This window comes from Bathycoccus prasinos (assembly GCF_002220235.1).
Source record: "Bathycoccus prasinos genomic : Chromosome_2".
NCBI classification, from domain to species: domain Eukaryota; kingdom Viridiplantae; phylum Chlorophyta; class Mamiellophyceae; order Mamiellales; family Bathycoccaceae; genus Bathycoccus; species Bathycoccus prasinos.
In genome coordinates, this window is record NC_024007.1 from 764,607 (window position 1) to 781,662 (window position 17,056).

The 17,056-nt window shown below is 49.4% G+C and overlaps 8 protein-coding genes across 8 annotated transcripts; 4 read left to right on the plus strand and 4 right to left on the minus strand.

Moving 5' to 3' along the window:
- Nucleotides 1–297: 297 nt before the first annotated feature.
- Nucleotides 298–2,850, plus strand: Bathy02g04060 (predicted protein; the record flags this gene model as incomplete). Its single annotated transcript, XM_007514933.1, has 1 exon — nucleotides 298–2,850. One exon carries the CDS (start codon nucleotides 298–300, stop codon nucleotides 2,848–2,850), a length of 2,553 nt encoding a protein of 850 aa, XP_007514995.1.
- A 91-nt stretch (nucleotides 2,851–2,941) lies between these two features.
- Nucleotides 2,942–3,517, minus strand: Bathy02g04070 (the record flags this gene model as incomplete). The annotated part of the gene is made up of 1 exon (XM_007514509.1): nucleotides 2,942–3,517. The coding sequence occupies one exon, from the start codon at nucleotides 3,515–3,517 to the stop codon at nucleotides 2,942–2,944; it is 576 nt and encodes a 191-aa protein (XP_007514571.1).
- A 293-nt stretch (nucleotides 3,518–3,810) lies between these two features.
- Nucleotides 3,811–7,827, plus strand: Bathy02g04080 (membrane-associated lipoprotein; the record flags this gene model as incomplete). The annotated part of the gene is made up of 2 exons (XM_007514711.1): nucleotides 3,811–4,095; nucleotides 4,426–7,827. The coding sequence occupies 2 exons, from the start codon at nucleotides 3,811–3,813 to the stop codon at nucleotides 7,825–7,827; spliced, it is 3,687 nt and encodes a 1,228-aa protein (XP_007514773.1).
- Nucleotides 7,828–7,980: 153 nt separating this feature from the next.
- On the minus strand, nucleotides 7,981–10,308 carry Bathy02g04090 (formate acetyltransferase; the record flags this gene model as incomplete). The annotated part of the gene is made up of 1 exon (XM_007514762.1): nucleotides 7,981–10,308. The coding sequence occupies one exon, from the start codon at nucleotides 10,306–10,308 to the stop codon at nucleotides 7,981–7,983; it is 2,328 nt and encodes a 775-aa protein (XP_007514824.1).
- A 101-nt stretch (nucleotides 10,309–10,409) lies between these two features.
- Nucleotides 10,410–11,417, plus strand: Bathy02g04100 (pyruvate formate-lyase activating enzyme; the record flags this gene model as incomplete). Its single annotated transcript, XM_007514689.1, has 1 exon — nucleotides 10,410–11,417. One exon carries the CDS (start codon nucleotides 10,410–10,412, stop codon nucleotides 11,415–11,417), a length of 1,008 nt encoding a protein of 335 aa, XP_007514751.1.
- Nucleotides 11,418–11,619: 202 nt separating this feature from the next.
- Bathy02g04110 (cell division protein FtsZ) lies at nucleotides 11,620–12,729 on the minus strand (the record flags this gene model as incomplete). The annotated part of the gene is made up of 1 exon (XM_007514800.1): nucleotides 11,620–12,729. The coding sequence occupies one exon, from the start codon at nucleotides 12,727–12,729 to the stop codon at nucleotides 11,620–11,622; it is 1,110 nt and encodes a 369-aa protein (XP_007514862.1).
- Nucleotides 12,730–13,601: 872 nt separating this feature from the next.
- Bathy02g04120 (predicted protein) lies at nucleotides 13,602–15,734 on the plus strand (the record flags this gene model as incomplete). The annotated part of the gene is made up of 1 exon (XM_007514872.1): nucleotides 13,602–15,734. The coding sequence occupies one exon, from the start codon at nucleotides 13,602–13,604 to the stop codon at nucleotides 15,732–15,734; it is 2,133 nt and encodes a 710-aa protein (XP_007514934.1).
- Nucleotides 15,735–15,818: 84 nt separating this feature from the next.
- Nucleotides 15,819–16,896, minus strand: Bathy02g04130 (predicted protein; the record flags this gene model as incomplete). The annotated part of the gene is made up of 2 exons (XM_007514723.1): nucleotides 15,819–15,843; nucleotides 15,887–16,896. 2 exons carry the CDS (start codon nucleotides 16,894–16,896, stop codon nucleotides 15,819–15,821), a joined length of 1,035 nt encoding a protein of 344 aa, XP_007514785.1.
- Between the last annotated feature and the right edge of the window lie 160 nt (nucleotides 16,897–17,056).

The following is a 17,056-nucleotide window of genomic DNA, read 5'->3' on the forward strand; positions in this document are numbered from 1 at the left end:
TGATTTTGAAGTTCCCGTTCGAACAGAGAGAGAAAAGAGAATCCATTTGTGTGAGTAAACAAAAGCGGTTACAGAATGGGATGATGCATGCAAAGAAAGACTACTACTAATAATAAGAAGAAGAATAGAAGCAAACGCGAACCTTGACTTCCCAAAAACGACTCCTCGTCGTCCCGTTCGTCTGCTCTGTCGATCCCGAGAAGTTCGCGGTTCAACTTTCGCCGTCTCGCGCCCATTCAGTGTGAGAGAAGTGGCGAATGCATCCAAAACTCCTCAGAGTTTTCAACGCGTTTAAACATGACTTTCGAAGAAGGAGACAACGAGAAAGAAGAGGATAACGATGAGAACATCAACAAAGAGAAGCGACGACTTTATCTGGAGCAGATTCTTTCGCAGAAAGATTTCGTCATGGACGCGTCGGTTATTGAAACCTTGAGAGAGTACGTGCACCCAACGTTGTCCGGCGGGGAACCGAACAGGGCGGTGGAATTGCTCGGAGGCAATTACCGAGGGTACGCGCAAATGACGAGTTTAGTGTGCGATTGGCTGAAAATTACGAGACCACCGAGAGTGAGCGCGACGACGAGCCCGGGACCGAAAGTCAGCTTTGCAAAGTTTGGCAACGCAGGCGGCGAGAAGGAGGAGGAGAACGAAGGGAAAATGGGACTGAATGAGAAGCGAAACGAAGGGCAGGACGGGGGAGGCGTCCGGGGAGCGAAAGGAACGAACGAACAGACGCCGACGGGAGGAGTGAATAATAATCCCTCGTTACTATTGAGCGCGGATGGTGAGAAAGGTGCGGTGATGCGAGACGGGACGAAGACCGCGGCGGATTTAAAAGTAGTCGGCGCCGGGACGACCGCGGCGGCGCACCACCACCACCACCACCACGCGATGATGTTCAATAACGAAGTAGGTTTAGCAGACGGAACCATGGACGAAATTGGTTTGTTAGAGCGGTTGATCGAACGCACTTTTGACGCGTCGAAAGCGGACGCGGTGTTTGATAAGTTTAAAGGGAAACCGCCGGCATGGTTGGAGAAGATTTTTCGATCGGAAAGAGGGAGAGCGTTGTTGTTTAAATTGGCAGATAGGCACCAGAATTGTTTGTTGATCGATTTAGCGATTCAACACGCGTGGAGAGCGGGGTTGAGAAGAGAAGTGCGAGCGTTAGGGTCGGCGGCGAGCGCGTATTTTGGGGTCTTTCACGAGTTGATGGCGGACCATTTTACGAGCTTGTGCGAGAACGTGTTGGCGGCGGCTTCGTCGAAGAGTAGTGTTAATAATAATACCGCGCCGGGCGAGTTAGAGGAAAAGATTAGAAAAGACACGATCGCGATCACGGATATGTGCACGAGAACGGTCGGAGCGTACATGTTTGCGCAGATTTTGCTTTCGGATATCATCAACGGCGATGAATTTTCTTCCTCCAAATCTTCGTTCAACTCAGTCATCCAAGACGTCGCGAAACGGTTCTCTCAAGATTTAGAAATAGCTGCAGCGGAGAAACACGGTGCAGCGGCGGTGAGGAGGATAGCTACGGCGTTGAGTGTGACGAGTGAGGATGCGGACGTCGCTTCGGCGATTTCGGATTTGTTACAAGCAGCCGGGAAACCGATCGGTGGTCTCGCGTTAGGTTCGTCCTCGTTCGCGAGTCGCAAAAGGTTGCGCAGTGGTGTTGGGAGTAGTGATAGTGGCGGTTTCAACGTCGGTGCAGGCGGTGGTTCAGCGGTCTTAGCTGCCGCGGTGGCGGCTTCGGCGGGTGGCGGGCACGGCAAACGCGCGCTCGCCACGTGGGACTTGAAGAAGATTTTAGGAAAATACAAAGCAGGAGAAAATGACAAAGAGAACGACAACGGAGGACGTCAGAAACCGTCGGCGGCACCGTTGCGTCGTCCAGATGCGTTGCGCGCACTTTTTGAGGAAGCATTTCAGTACGAAGCTAACCTCCATCAACTCGTGACTGCGTTGACGTCGGGCGAATCGGAGAATTCTCCCAAAGCTTTGTGCGTGGAGATTTTAGCGCTCGCGACGGCGAACGATTGCTACGTGCAAGAAGACGTCAACGCCTCGCGCAAGGATTTACTTTCGGCTCTACAAATATGCAATCAAGCGTCGAAAACGTTCGATAATTCTACCACTTTGACCAACGACGACAGGAAAAATGGATCCGGGGTGAACGAAAAGTTGTCGCCGAGCGAGTTTCTCGAAAAGTGCGCTGAACTCAAAACACTTTCATCGTCGCTCCCTGCCACAGCTGCCGTCCTCACATGGATCGAATCTGCCATTCGACGCGACCCAGAAAAGTCACACAAAGTTGCGTTTGCTTTGCTCGAGACGTGCGTCCAATCACAACCGACGTTGCGTTTGCGCGCTTTAGAGTGTGTCTCGACGGCGATTGAAGTCGCCGGCCGCGGCTGCGGCGACGACATCCCTAAAGCCGCTATCGACGTCATCTTATCGTTATTTGAAGACGAGAAAATAAGCTCTTTGGAAAACTACGAGGAATTTATCACCGACGCGCTCGACGAGTGCGTCGAAGTCTGGACGCCGAACCGCATCGATCAATCTCACGTGAAACGCTTCCTCTCTGAGTTTCTCGAGTTCGCGCAGCCGCCGTACAGTCGAGCATTCGCCGTGCGCGTGTTATCCTGCCTCAACGCCTGTCGCGCTAAAAAAGGATTTTCGCAAAGCATAGACGTGTTTTTAGAGGAAGTGCGAGTGAAGAAAAGAGAGTTCAGGCCGAGTTTAGGCCGAGAAGCGATGGACATGTTGGAAGCGGCGTGCGCGGGTGCGGATATAAACAACAACAACGGCCCCGGAAAAGTCAGAAGAGGCGTGACTTTTTAACACGCGAAGTTGATGCCGAAACCAGAACTCGAGACGACTTTTGAACAGTAGTACTATGATGTGTATGTGTATACTTAGAACTACAAATGAGCTAATGTTGAGTACGCGTGTGGTACCTTAAACTTTGAGCGGAACGATACCTCTTCTTGCACACATCACACTCGTACGGTTTCTCGTTCGTATGAATACGCATGTGGATTTTTAAAGTACCAGATTCACGAAAGCACTTCTCGCACACATCGCATTCGTACGGTTTCTCGTTCGTGTGAATACGCATGTGAACTTTCAAATTACCAGCCGTAGTACAACGCTTCTCGCACACATCACATTCATACGGTTTCTCGTTCGTGTGAATACGCTTGTGTATAGTCAATGCAGATGGTGTTACAAACACCTTCTCGCAAAAATCGCACTCGTGCCCTCTCTTTCTCTTCGCTCCTTTCCTAACAGTTATTTCTTCTTCTTCTTCTTCTTCTTCTTCTTCTCCCTCTTCTTCTTTTTGTATCTGATGATGATTCGCCTCGAGATCATCCTCCTCGTCAGGAATCCTCAAACACAACACCGGTTCGTCTTCTTCCACTTCTTCTTCCTCTCTCCTACCCTTCACCACCTTAAAAACCGTCCTCGCGTTCACCGCTCTTTTCGGATGTGGATTCTTTCGTCTCATTGGTGTACTATTCTTGCGCGTTTAAAAATACGAGTAGTAAAGTATATTAGTTTAAATCACATGTGAGATCTTTTTTGTGCGAGAAACATAAATTCCGTTTTTCATTTTTTGAACCGAAGTGTTTAGGGTTGCATTTTGATTTTTAAAGTCGTCCCGCGGGAAAAGAGAGACACCCGCCCACACAAAGAACCGCTCTCTCTACGTAGTAAACAAAGCGTTTCGAAGAGAAGAGAATGAGGTCGTCGTGTAGGCGGCGGCAGTCTTCCGTGATCTCGAAAAGGATGACACTCGCGATGACGATGATGATAGTCGCGTTGTTTTTGAGTCTGGGTGTGTTCTCCGCGGACGCGATTAAACACCAACACTCGACTTTGAAGAGGAGTGCCGGGGAAGCGTCGCCAACGCCGGTCGAGATGGAGGAAACGACGACGACGAAAGAACATCTCCTGGACCCAGCGCTGAACACGGACGAAGTCCGCGACGCGGCCAAGCAAGTTGGACACATCACGGATATGGACGCGTATTTAGCCGCGATTGAACACAAAATGGACGTGTTGGCGGAACATCCCGCGCATAACGTACGTTTCACATCATCGTCAGAGATATAAAATTGGGACCGCGGGGGGCTTTCGTGACCTCCGTGTTGGCGTTTTTTCTCTCCTCCTCTTTCGGTCGTCTTTTTTCAGAACGACGCGAGTGTCTCTTTCTGTTCGCGCGCACGGGATTATCATTCTTCGTTTTTTATCCATCGTTTGTCGTTTACGTCGCTCGTTCGATGATCTTTCGCGCGTTTACTGATGATGATGATGATGATGATGGGGCGCTCTCTTGCTTTCTCCCAAGAGATCGAAATGTTACGAAAATACTGACCGTTTCCGCCGACTTTTAAAACATCAAAACAAACACAGGTTGAGGACTATCCCGAAACCGAGCAGTTAGTCATGCACTACCAAGCGATGCATCCGGACCGAGAGCTGACGACGGAGCAATTGAAGGACCGGACGCTGCACCCGGGGAAGTACCACTTGCAAGAGGACCAGAAGAAGGAAATCGAGAAGGAAAAGTTAAGGGAGGAGAAGCGAGTGCGGATGAAGATTGAAAAAGCGAAAGCGAAGATTCGGAATCAAAAGATGAGCAAAGAGGAGATTGAGCTGCTGAAATCGGTTGGGATTGATCCGAAAGATGCGCAGAACGTCGCCATCGCGGAGGTTTCAAAGAAGATGAACAAAGAGGCGGCGGAGAAATCTGGCGATTTGAAAGACGACGAGTTGTACAAGAAGTTTGAAGCGCAGAGGTTACAGTACATGCACAAGATAGCCACGAGTGGTACCGCGGATTGGGACGATCAATTGAAAGCGTACCAAGAGATGATGGGTGAGAAGATGAAGAATCCTGAGGCGTACGACGTCATCGCGAACGAAGGTAAATCGACGACGATGGACGCGACCTGGATCGAGCCGACGCCAGGGACGGATGAGTACAAAAAATGGGTGCGTGACGGACGACCGAGACCGAATGAGGTGAGTTTGATCGACGCAAACGGAGGCGTGGCGAAAGCTGATCCGAAGGTGATGAAGGTCAACCCAAAAACGGGGATGACGTACGAAGAGGAGAAGCTTTTCAAGGAGATGCAACAAGAAGCGAAGAGTTTCAAACCAACCGTTGCAGAATACGAGAAGCAAAAGTACGTGCCAAAGTGGACAAAGTTGCACGATTACTCCAACTTCACGGACAAAATGCGTCGAGGGAACTTGAACACGGATGAAAACGGCATGCAGCTCGAGGAGTACTCGAGCGGCTTCACGGCGACGACCGATGGGGACGAAGACGAGAGCGAATTGGCCGGACCTAGACCGTTTCCAGTGTACAAAGGCGTGAAGAAGAACGTGAAAACGATCAAAACGGTTGCCGAGTTCTATCAAAAGATCCAAGTGTGTTTGCAAGAGGCGCCGGTGAACGGCAAGTGCTTCAAATTTTCGCAGCGCACGGGAGAAGGGACCATCGATCAGTGGGATGTTTCCAAAATCACCGACATGCGCAACGCTTTCGTCAACCGCGAACAGTTCAACGGCGACTTGTCCAACTGGAACACAACCGCGGTGACTTCCATGCAAGGTATGTTCAAAGGCGCGAAGAGCTTCAACTCGCCGTTGACGTACTGGATCACCACGAACGTGAAGGATATGGACAGAATGTTTGACGGCGCATGGGATTTCGATCAACCTATGGACTTTTTGGACACTAGAAACGTCAAATACATGAACTACATGTTCAGAGACACGTTTATGTTCAACCAAAACATCAACTCTTGGGACATGCGCGGCGTCGTTTCCACCGAGTACATGTTTTACAACGCCACGAGTTTCAACTCGCCGTTGGACAAATGGGATGTCTCGAACAATAAAGTCATGGCACACCAATTTGAAAACAGCAGAGTGTTCAATCAAGACATCTCCAAGTGGAAAGTTGGCGCGGTAACGACCATGGAACGCATCTTTTGCGACGCCCCGAATTTCAACCAAGACATTCGCGGTTGGTTCGACATCATCTCGAAGAAAGCGAACACGAAAGACATTATCAACAACGGGACAAAAGCGTTCGTCAAACATTACAGCTGCGACGACACGAGCGATTTGTCCTCGTGCGTACCCATTGTCAGCCACTTGGAAGAATCCGATGGTTTTTTCGGCATCCCGAGATACGATCCTCGCACTTTGCAAGGTTTCGACGACTTGGAGTTTGGTGTAAACGACAACTACACGATGATGTTAGTTGGACAATCGCTTCCCGGCGTTGCCGTTGCCGTTTTTGTTTTGTTCTTCTCTTTCGTCTTCTGGCATCGACGACACTGGTTTGAATCTTGCTTTGGCCGAAACGCGTGTAACTGGACGCCGTTCTCCGGAACTGGTTTGTTCTTTGCGCGCGCGCAGTTGATTTTATTTGCCTTGATTGCCTGTCTCGGTTGCTTTCTCGTTTGGAACAAAGGTATGGCGTTGCAACAGGATATTCAAGTTATCGCGGACAGTATTTCCAACTCCACCGCGGAAATGAACGCGCAAAGCGTGCGAATTATCCAAGCTTTGGACGACGCGAAAATGTTCACCTACGAGGCGGAAACCGAAGCCTTGGCTTTGGCAGACACCATCGCGAACATTTCCGAAATCGACGGGAAGATGGAAGAGTACACGGAAGTTGGATTAGTCACCGCAGATGTCGCTTTGATTTTAGCCGCGGTGATGGGCTTGAGTGGCATTATTCTCGCGCTTACCTCTCTCGTCGGCAAATGGCGATGGTTTACGTACTTGACTGGATTTCTCACGCTTTCGCTCGTCGGTTCGTGGTTGTTCTGGGGTGTACTCACCGGTACGACGACGTTCTTGGCAGACTTTCAGTACGCTTCGGCAGACTACTCCGCCTCGCAAAAATTTGGTTACACCTTCGATTCGGATTTAGAAAACGCGTTGCCTTGCATGGATGGTAAAGACGTAGTTCAACTCATGAACACCGCGCGCATGTCCATCGCCGCTGGCGTATATCTGTACAACGATTTCATTCAAATGTACGATCCGAGGAAAACCTTACCGCTCATCGATCAAGAATACGATGGCGACGCAGAAGCCGCTTCCAAGTATTGCGCGTTTGATAGACCCGGGGATGATTATTACACCGCATTTTGCGACGCTTATCGCCGCGCGTTGATCCCGTCTGACACGAAGACGTACATCAAGACGCAAAGAGGTTATTTTAACGAAACTGCAGGAAGGAACCATAAGGTGAAGATTAACGAAGTTGGCACTATGTATTCTCGATGCCAATACGACTCAACGCAAGTTGCGTTGGTTGAGCAGTGCGGTAAGGAAGAACCGGCGCAAATTCCGGCCAACCTATTCGACGCTATGGTGAAGAACTCGGAAGTGATAATCACTTTGAAGGATCAAGAGTCGGACATCATGGCGTTAGCGACGTGTAAGATGGTTGCAGATGCTTTGGAAAAGTTAGAAGACTCCGTGGACGATGCGTTGGAGTCTATGAGCATAGTTTGGGGTGGGTGGCTCATCGCGGCGTGCGCCTTTTTGTTATTGTGGGGGTCCTCTTTGATCGTGATTGTCCGGTTACAAAACGGCAACACGGGAATTGATTCTATTCTCGATAGCGAGAAGGATGCCCTCTTTTCGGTGGCTGTACCGAAATTCAATAGCTATGGAACGGGATCAAAGTCTATGACGGAGAGTATAATTAGCGGTCAACAAGTGGTGTCGGAATCGGCGACGGACGCCAAATATAAGTATAAATTCCAAGCGAAACGGTGAGTTTCGTTGGAACAACGACGAGAATACTAATAGATAACCTTTAAAGTTTAGCAACGAAACAAATTTGTATTAACAAAAGTATTTATTCAAAGAACATTTATTTCCTTGTATTCTCTCTCTCTCTCTCTCTCTCTTTATACTCTTCTTCTGCGCTCACATGAATTCATGGAACGTGCGACTGATTACCTCGTCCTGGTGTGCTTTTGAGAGTTTGATGAACTTCACCGCATACCCGGACACTCGAATCGTTAAATTTGGATACTTTTCCGGATGAATCTGCGCATCCTTCAACGTTTCGCGCGACAAAACGTTCACGTTCAAGTGCATTGCTCCTTTCTCGAAGTATCCGGCCAAAAGCGAACCCAGATTTTTGGTGCGACTCGCGTCGTCTTTGCCCAAACTACCTTTGGTTATTGAAAAAGTATTCGAGATACCGTCCAAACACGCGCCGTACGGCACTTTCGCGACTGAATTAAGCGAGTTTAACGCACCGGTATTGTCGCGACCGTGCATAGGATTTGCGCCCGGAGCAAATGCTTCACCCAATCTTCGACCATCTGGCGTTGCCCCGGTGTTCGATCCGTACATGACGTTCGACGTGATGGTGAGAATCGACAGCGTATGCTTGGCGTTTTTGAACGCGGGCGTCTTGCGAAGCTTTTCGATGAATGTTTGCACAACCCACTTCGCGAGTTCATCCGCATCGTCCGAGTCGTTGCCGTACTTTGGAAAATCGCCTTTGATGTCAAACGATGTAATTATCCCTTTCATTTCCTTTTCATCGGAGAATATCGGACGAACTTTTGCGTATTTTATCGCCGAAAGTGAATCAACCAACACGGATAAGCCCGCGATGCCGAAAGCCATGTTGTATTCAGGTTCAGAATCCATCAGAGCGTACAACAAGCTTTCGTACGCGTATTTTTCGTGCGAAAAATGAATGACGTTCATGGTTGACACGTATAACTCGGCGATCCAATCCATGTATGTCTCGAAACGTTTCTTCACGTCCTCGTAATCGAGATGGATAAAATTTTCGTCCGTTTGGGCTTTCTCGGCGAGCGAGTCAAACAGCTGCGCGAGTTCTACGGGCGCGATTTGTTTACCAGAGATTTCATCTTTACCGTCATTGAGAGCGTACAAGAGAATCTTGGGTAAGTTGCATCGAGCGCCGAAAAATTGGGCGTCTTTACCGAGTCGCATACCACTGACGCAGCACGAAACGGTCGTATCGCAACTCCAGTTTTCGCGAAGGAGTTTGTCGTTGATGTATTGAACGCTACTACTCGCGATTGAGATATCCGTCGCAAACTTCTTAAACGGCTCGGGTAAACACTCGTCAAATAGAACCGTCATGTTCGGTTCCGGCGCGGCGCCTAAATTTACAAGCGTTTGCAAGAAACGATAGGAAGTTTTGGTCACCATGTGCTTCTTCGAGCCGCTAGCGTCGACTAAAACGCCGGCGATGGCGTTTGTCGCCCAAATCGGGTCGCCCGCAAAAATCTCATCGTACGCCTTTGGGCGCAGGTGTCTAACCAATCTCAGCTTGAGCACCAAGTTATCGATGATTTCTTGCGCTTCGTCTTCGCTCGCGAGCACCCCGGTGCGTAAATCGCGCTCAAAGTAAATATCTAAAAACGCATCGACTCTTCCGAAAGATATCGCCGCTCCATCGTTCGATTTCACCACCGCCAAGTACGCGAAATAGATCGCCTGCGCCGCTTCTTTAGCCGTCGTCGCCGGTTTCGAGATATTTTTCCCGTATAGTTTCGCCAACCCGTCCAACAAATGCAAAGCTCTGATTTGCATCGAAATTTTATCCTTCTTCTCCATGTTCGCCTCGTTCGCGTTCGAGATATCCAACCTCGCCGCGTCTCTCTGCTTCTCCTCGATCAACCGGTCTACCCCGTACAACGCGACTCTTCGATAGTCTCCGATGAGGCGACCGCGTCCGTAGCTATCCGGCAAACCCGTCAGCGCGTGACTCGATCGTACCAACCTCATCTCAGGCGTGTACAAATCAAACACGCACTCGTTGTGCGTTCGCACGTTTTGCTCAAACACCTTCTTCGTGAACGGATCCATGCGTACGCCTTGCTCTGTCAACGCTTTCTCGACAATTCGAATGCCTCCTTTCATCTTCATCGTCCTTTCCAGCATTTTCGTCGTTTGCAGGCCGACGATGACGGAATCGAGCAAACAATCGTCCGCGATGTACCCAACCCCGTGTGCTAAAATCGTCGAAGGCGTTTTCGAATCGCAACACAGAACGCCTCCAGACGCGATTTCTTTGTTTTGTTTCCTCTCCACTTCTTCTAACAAAGTTCTCGTTTTCTCTGTCGCCGAGGAAGGCACGAAAGTGCCGTCGAACGGGTCGTAGTTTTTCGCGATCCAATTCGCGACTCCGTCTCCGACGGGTACAGCATCAGGCGAAGTTGGGATCTCTCGAGGGAGCTTTTTCGTCGGATCGTCGAACCCCATTCCGCGCGCGCTTTTAAAGGTTTTTAGTGAGGAATATTTTGTATCTTGAAATGCTTCTCAAAAATACACGAAGGAAACTACTGAGATATAAACAAATAATAATGGAAAGCACAACTTTGATGATGAAAGAAGAAGAAGACAAAGACGAAGAGGATAGTCTGTTGTTGTCGCCACCGACGACGCAAACTCAACAACTGCTGGCGTTGAAAGGCGGCGCGAAACATTCCAGAGGCAACGTTCCTTGTTCGCACGGTGAACACTTTTCTTGCCATCTCCCAGACATCGAAGATGTGACGTTAAAGAACGAGTGGGACGAGACGGAAACGAGCGTAGACTTCTCTCCGAAGAATTGGGGTTGGATTCATTCCATCGACAGCATGACGAGCGTGGACGGACCAGGGCTGAGAGCGATGATTTTTTTCCAAGGGTGTCAAAAGAGATGCGCGTTTTGTTGCAACCCAGATTCGTTGGAGGAAAACGTTGGAAAGAAGATGGCAACAGAAGAAGTTTTCTCTGCTTTGGAAACGAAAATGACGTACTATCGAAAATCAGGAGGCGGAATCACCATGTCAGGAGGGGAATGCATGTTACAGTATCGTTTTGTAGTAGCGTTGGCGCGAGAAGCGCGCGCGAGAGGTTTGACTTCCATCATCGATACGGCCGCCGCCGGAAACGATATGATTTGGGACTTTGTCTTGCCGCACATCGACATGGTGCTCTTGTGTTGTAAAAGTTCTCACCCCGTTCGATACGGAAAGATAACAGGACGTCCAGAAAACTTCGGCGTCATGCTCGCGTTTTTGGCGAAACTGGAAGAATATAAAGTGCCCACTTGGTTGAGATTTGTCTTGATGTCTTCTGATGACGAAAAATTTCAAGATATCGTTACCGACGGCGAAGAAGAGTTACTCGGCGTGGCTGCTCTCGCAAAGATGCACAAAAGGTGCGTCAAAGGAGTCGAGATCTTACCGTACCATAACTTTGGCGCGTTCAAGTACAAAGAGATGAATATAGCTTATAAGTTGGAGCAGATGAAACCGCCATCTGATGAGGTCATCAGACGCGCGAAAAGAGTCATCGAAGGCGAAGGCGTAAAGGTCCTCTTGTGAATTTCTTTCATTGATTATCATCAAATTTGTTAGATTAAGGTGTTTTCATTAAAAATGCTTTCTTCTTTTACATACACGCACACACACACACACGGGCACACGCGCGATTCGCACTACTCCACGTACCTCTGCATCTCTGTTCACTCTTTCTTTGTATAGCTTCTCAATATTTATCTGTTTTTATCTTTTTCTTTTTGAAAACTTAACGACCCATTCTCTTTCGCAAAAAGCTTGGGATGGCCGATCGCCCACCTTCCGGCTGCTGTTGCGGCGGCGCTTGCTGATTCCCCCATCCAGAGGGCTCTTGTTCTTGTCGCGGTTCTTCTCTTCGTTGTTGTTGTTGTTGTTGTCTTTGTTGCGGCGGCGGCATTTGTGGTGGCGGCGGCGCGGCGGCTCTCGGGACTCTTTGTTCGCCCGCGTTCGATTGCGAAAACGGCGAAAATCCCGTCGCAATCAACGTGATAGCAACCTCCCCGTCCGCTAATTGCATGGTCGGGTTCACCACCGCCCCAAAGATAATCAGCGCGGAGTCGTCGACTAAATCGTAAATCACCTCCGCCGCCTCGTTGACTTCGTGCAACGTCAAATCCTTCCCGCCGGAAATGTTCCACACAATGCCAGTCGCTCGATCGATGCCCAAATCCAACAACGGTGACGAAATCGCAGCCGCTGCCGCATCTCTCGCTCTGTTCTTACCAGTCGCTCGACCAATACCCATCAAAGACGACCCGGCATCCGCCATCACCGCTCTCACATCCGCAAAATCGACGTTGATCAAACCCGGTAACACGATGATATCACAAATACCTCTCACTCCTTGTCTCAAAATATCATCCGCCAACAAAAACGCATCTTGCAACGGTAACGCGCCGTCCACCGTGGACAACAATCGGTCGTTTGGAATCACAATCAACGTATCCACGTTCTGTCTCAACCTCTCCACCGCCTCCATCGCTTGATTATACCTCTGTCTCCCTTCAAACTTAAACGGCATGGTCACAATCCCAACCGTCAAAATCCCCGCCGTCTTCGCGACATTCGCAACCACCGGCGCCGCTCCAGACCCGGTACCACCACCCATCCCGGCCGTCACGAATACCATATCCGAACCTTGCAACGCGTCCTCGATCGACTTCCTCGACTCTTCCGCCGCTTTCTGTCCAATCTCCGGGTTCGACCCGGCGCCGAGACCTCTCGTCAACGTCTCGCCAATTTGAATCGTGTTCGATTTCGGAACCGTGGACGACGTCAACGCTTGCGCGTCCGTGTTCACCACCCAAAACTCCACGCCTTGGATATCCGTTTCCACCATTCTGTTCACCGCGTTCGAGCCGCCGCCGCCGACTCCGATGACCTATATTTTTTTAATAAGAGCAGCGAGAGAAACAGTGAGCAAAAGTTTTTCAGAATAATATTTTCCTTCTCTTTTTGCCGAAAAGCACAAAAGCATACGCACGAAAAAGCGCTTATGCTGCCTACACAAAAAATCACGACGTTCGTCGGACTTTTGTCGTCCGACTGGTGTTGAATATCGCGAGAGGAGTAAAGAGAGAGAGACACGATCTCCCCCGAGAGAGAGAGGCAAAAAAAAAGAACGATTTTGATCGAGAAAAACAGAAAAAACAAAACTTTTCCAATCGAATACGTTCGTGTACCTTGATGGAAGCGGCGTTGGACGGGACCAATTTCGGCGCCGCGGAAGCAGCAGGCGTCGTCGTCGACGCGGAATCGCCCTCGTTCTCCGCGCGCGGAGTGATGCTAATTCTTCTGTGAATACTAATCAGAGAATAAAAGAGAGAGAGAAAATTTGCACCATCAGTGAGTCTATTGGCGGGAAAACGAGAAGAGAAAGAAAAAGAGAAAATATCAAACCTCGACAAAATCTTTTGTGCGTACCTTTTCGTCGTCTTTATGCCGCTCTTTCGGTGAAAAGGACGACGCGAACACACCGCGGTCGTCGATGCGCAGGAGGAGGAGGACACCAACGCGGATGTCATTTTGTGTGTGTGTGTGCGTATAATAAAACGCGCGCTTTAAAAGTGCTGGTGATGAGACGATGGATGAAAGCAAAAGAGAGAGAGCGCAAAAACGCTTATTAGGGTTTAAGACCCTAAACGTTTTTCTCGGTTCCCTTCAGAAAAACGAAAGAAAAAAGCCGTTAGAGAAGAAGAAGAGGAAAAGACAATGTCGACGAAGAGAACGACGCAGACGACGAGAACGACGACTCTCGATGACGATACGAACGAGAACAACAACAACAGCGAGGGTGAAAAAGATGATGAGAATAACAATGATGATGTTTTGTTCGAAGTGGACGCGATAAACTTGGAAATCACGAGGTGCGAGTTAGCGTTGTTGCGACACGAAAGATATGGAAAACGACGCGACGATGAACGAAGAAGACCAAAACAACGACGCTGGATGAACTCGAACGCGACGGTGTACCGAAAACCAAACGAGCGAGGAGAGAGAGAAGTGGTGCTGGACGAGAAGAAGTGCGCGTTTTCGGACGTACATCCTGTGAATAATAATGATATAAGACGACGACAAAGACCACGCGTTTTGGGGAACGAGATGACCACCAAAACCAACAGACACTCGCTGGAGGAGATACTGAGAAAAGCGGTGGAAGAGAAACAATCGACGTGTACGTTTCGTCCGGAAACGATCGCGAAAGCATTCACGGAGGAAGATGTGGAACGGAGAAAAGCGAGGCGGGAGCGGTTGCTCCAATCGAGATTGGATATCGTGCGCGCGAGAGAAGCGGCGAAGAGAGAGGCGGAGAAGGCGGCGTTTGAGAAGGAGTGCACGTTTCGACCGAAAATTTTAGGAATGAAGAATAAGAAAGAAGAAGTAAAAGATACGGATGATGTGGTGAGCGTGAGCGATCGGTTGTATGTGGAAGCGCGTGTGCGAGAGGAACGTTTACGAGAGCGTCGCGAACGCGCGGAAGAAGAAGTTCAAGAAGAGTTTCGACGCGCTTCAGCGAGGAAAGCGACGAGTTCTGCCTCTTCTCCTTCTCCAGGGATGCCAATGCACGAGCGATTGAAAGAGTTGTCCGAGAAACGAGAACGCGTGATGCGCGAGGCGGCAAAGAAAGCCGACGAGGCGTTTCGAGAGGCGCACACATTCAAGCCGTCAAAGATGCGAAGCACGAGTGAAAGATTAGCCGCGCTCGCGAATCGACGAAAGAAAGAGGACGATACGGGAACGCTGAAACCGAAAGCGACGAGAACAAGCGTTGATATCGAAAGCGAGGAAAGATACGAAAACGGCGGGAAATTCTTCATCTCTGCAAACTCGGAAAAAATTATGCGCAAAAACATTCAAAACGGTAAAATAGGCGAAGGCTTCCTGGAGCGACAATACGAATTCGCCTCGAGAATTCGCGCGAAGCGAGCGGATAAAAATGCGTTAGACGAACAACTGTTTGAAAACGAATGCACGTTTTCTCCAAAGATACACTCGTCGTCGACATCGTCAGAGAAATACCACCAACACTACTACGAGACGCAAAGTGAACGCGCCCGCCGACTGGCGATTACCGAGGCGCAAAACATGCACGAACGCGCTGAAAATATGCGCCGAGAACGCGACGAACAATTCACGTTCGTACCAACAATAAACAATAAATCGAACTTCATAGCAAACGCGACGAATCTAGACGAACTCGCGAGTTCCAAATCTAGAGATTTGGAGAGAGAAGCCTCAAAGCGAGTACACGAAATGGAGACGTTGAAGGAGTGCACGTTTAGCCCGCACGTGAACCAGAAAACAGACGACGCGGATTTTCTTCTCGCCGTGAGTAAGAAATCCGGCAGTTACGGTAAATACGACGCAGATACAATCACGAACCGAGTGAAATCAGAAAAAGAAACGCGCGAGTATTACTTGGAACGAGCCAGACGCGAACACGCGTTTGAAGAGCGCAAGACGTGCACGTTTTCACCACAGATCAAAGCCGAAATCGGCATTACGAATCCACACGTCCCCGCGGAAGAGATCGTCAAAGGCATCGATAAGTATTACGATAACGTCGAAAAAGCGACGAAAATGAAAGCTGAGAAAGAGAGCAGGAGGCAAAAAGTCTTCTTAGAAAACGTCTCGCAAATAGACGTGCGACATAAAATCACGAAACCGAAAGAGTTCAACTTTGCTCGAAACCAGACGCAAAGATTGAGAGAGAAGGCGGAAAAGTTGGAAAGGGAAAAAATGAAAAGAGAAATGAAAGAGTGCACGTTCCGACCGAAAATTAACGATTATTATCGTCCGACGAGAAAGAAGAATGACTTGGTTGCGGCAACAATACCTTCTTAAGTCGACAAATGTAGTAATAACGTCAAGGAAACGCGGCGATGAGCGGCTTCAATTCTACTATTCTAGAGCTATTTTGACTATTGACTATTTTTTCCAACTTCCTAACGTTCTCCGAAGTGCTTCCGAGCGAATTTTTGGTCGTCTCCACGCACAACGCGGCGACTTTCGAGCCAAACGCAGCGGCGTCGACGTTTTCTTTGAAATTGAATTTGACCTTTGACGAGGAGGCGAGTTTGAATACCACACCGGCTACAAAAGCGTCTCCGGCGCCAACCACGGAGTAAGTGCTTGTGCCGTTCACTCTCTCCGCTTTCACGTGCGCGTATCTCGTCTTACCGCTCTCGCCACAGCTAGACGATACAATCGAGCCTAGTTCGCCGAGCGTCAAAAAGACAACCTTCACGCCGTGCGAGTGCAAAATTTGCAAATCTCCAGCTAACACGTTTAAAGCCTCCTGCGCTGAAGCGAACTTTAAATGTGGATTAAACGGACAAGGCGACGGTGGCGAGCCGGGCGCCAACGATCTTCTTAAAGCGTTTGCCATCTCGCGAAGCTCTTTCGCGTTCGGCGATGTCGCGTCCACCACGTTCACTATAGATGCAATCTTTACCGACTTAGTCACGCTCGTAGGTTCGAAAAATACATGCTCGTTTTGTTCATCCTTACCACTCACGACGTTCCTTAGGGATTCCTCGGACAGATTCGCATCGCACACCACGAAGCGACTTTGGCCCTCGCCGATTCGAGACGACGACCGAACTCTCCCGATAGGTATCTCCACATCCGCCACGTCTGCCACGCACGCGAACAGCTCCCTCTCTCCATCCTGGTCGTCTAACAGAGCCACCACCGTGGACGTTCTCGAACTAGAATCCATCTTCACGTCTTTCACGTCCACGCGTAACTCCCGCTGTAACTGTTCGACCATTTTTCTCCCAACGTCATCCTCCCCTATTTGAGAGTGCATGTGGACACTCAACCTGTTCTTGTTCCTTCCCGCGGAAGAAGACATCCATATTGAAACTAAAGCGCCAACCGTTTCGCATATGTTCCTCCCAACGCCTCCTGGAGTGTGCACGCACGACCCTTTCACCGAAGTTCCTCTTTGCATTGCTGTCGCGTTCGTCTTTGTATTCCTTTCGCTTTGACATTGGATATCCATAACAATCGCTCCAAACACGTGTATCGCGGATGATTCTGACGACGAGGACGAATTCGATGATGAACTCGCCGCCGCGGTTAGATTCATAAACGCGCGAGAGAAATGCTCGATGCGTCGTCGTGAAGATAACGATGCAATATCATCATCGAGTCGCTCTCGT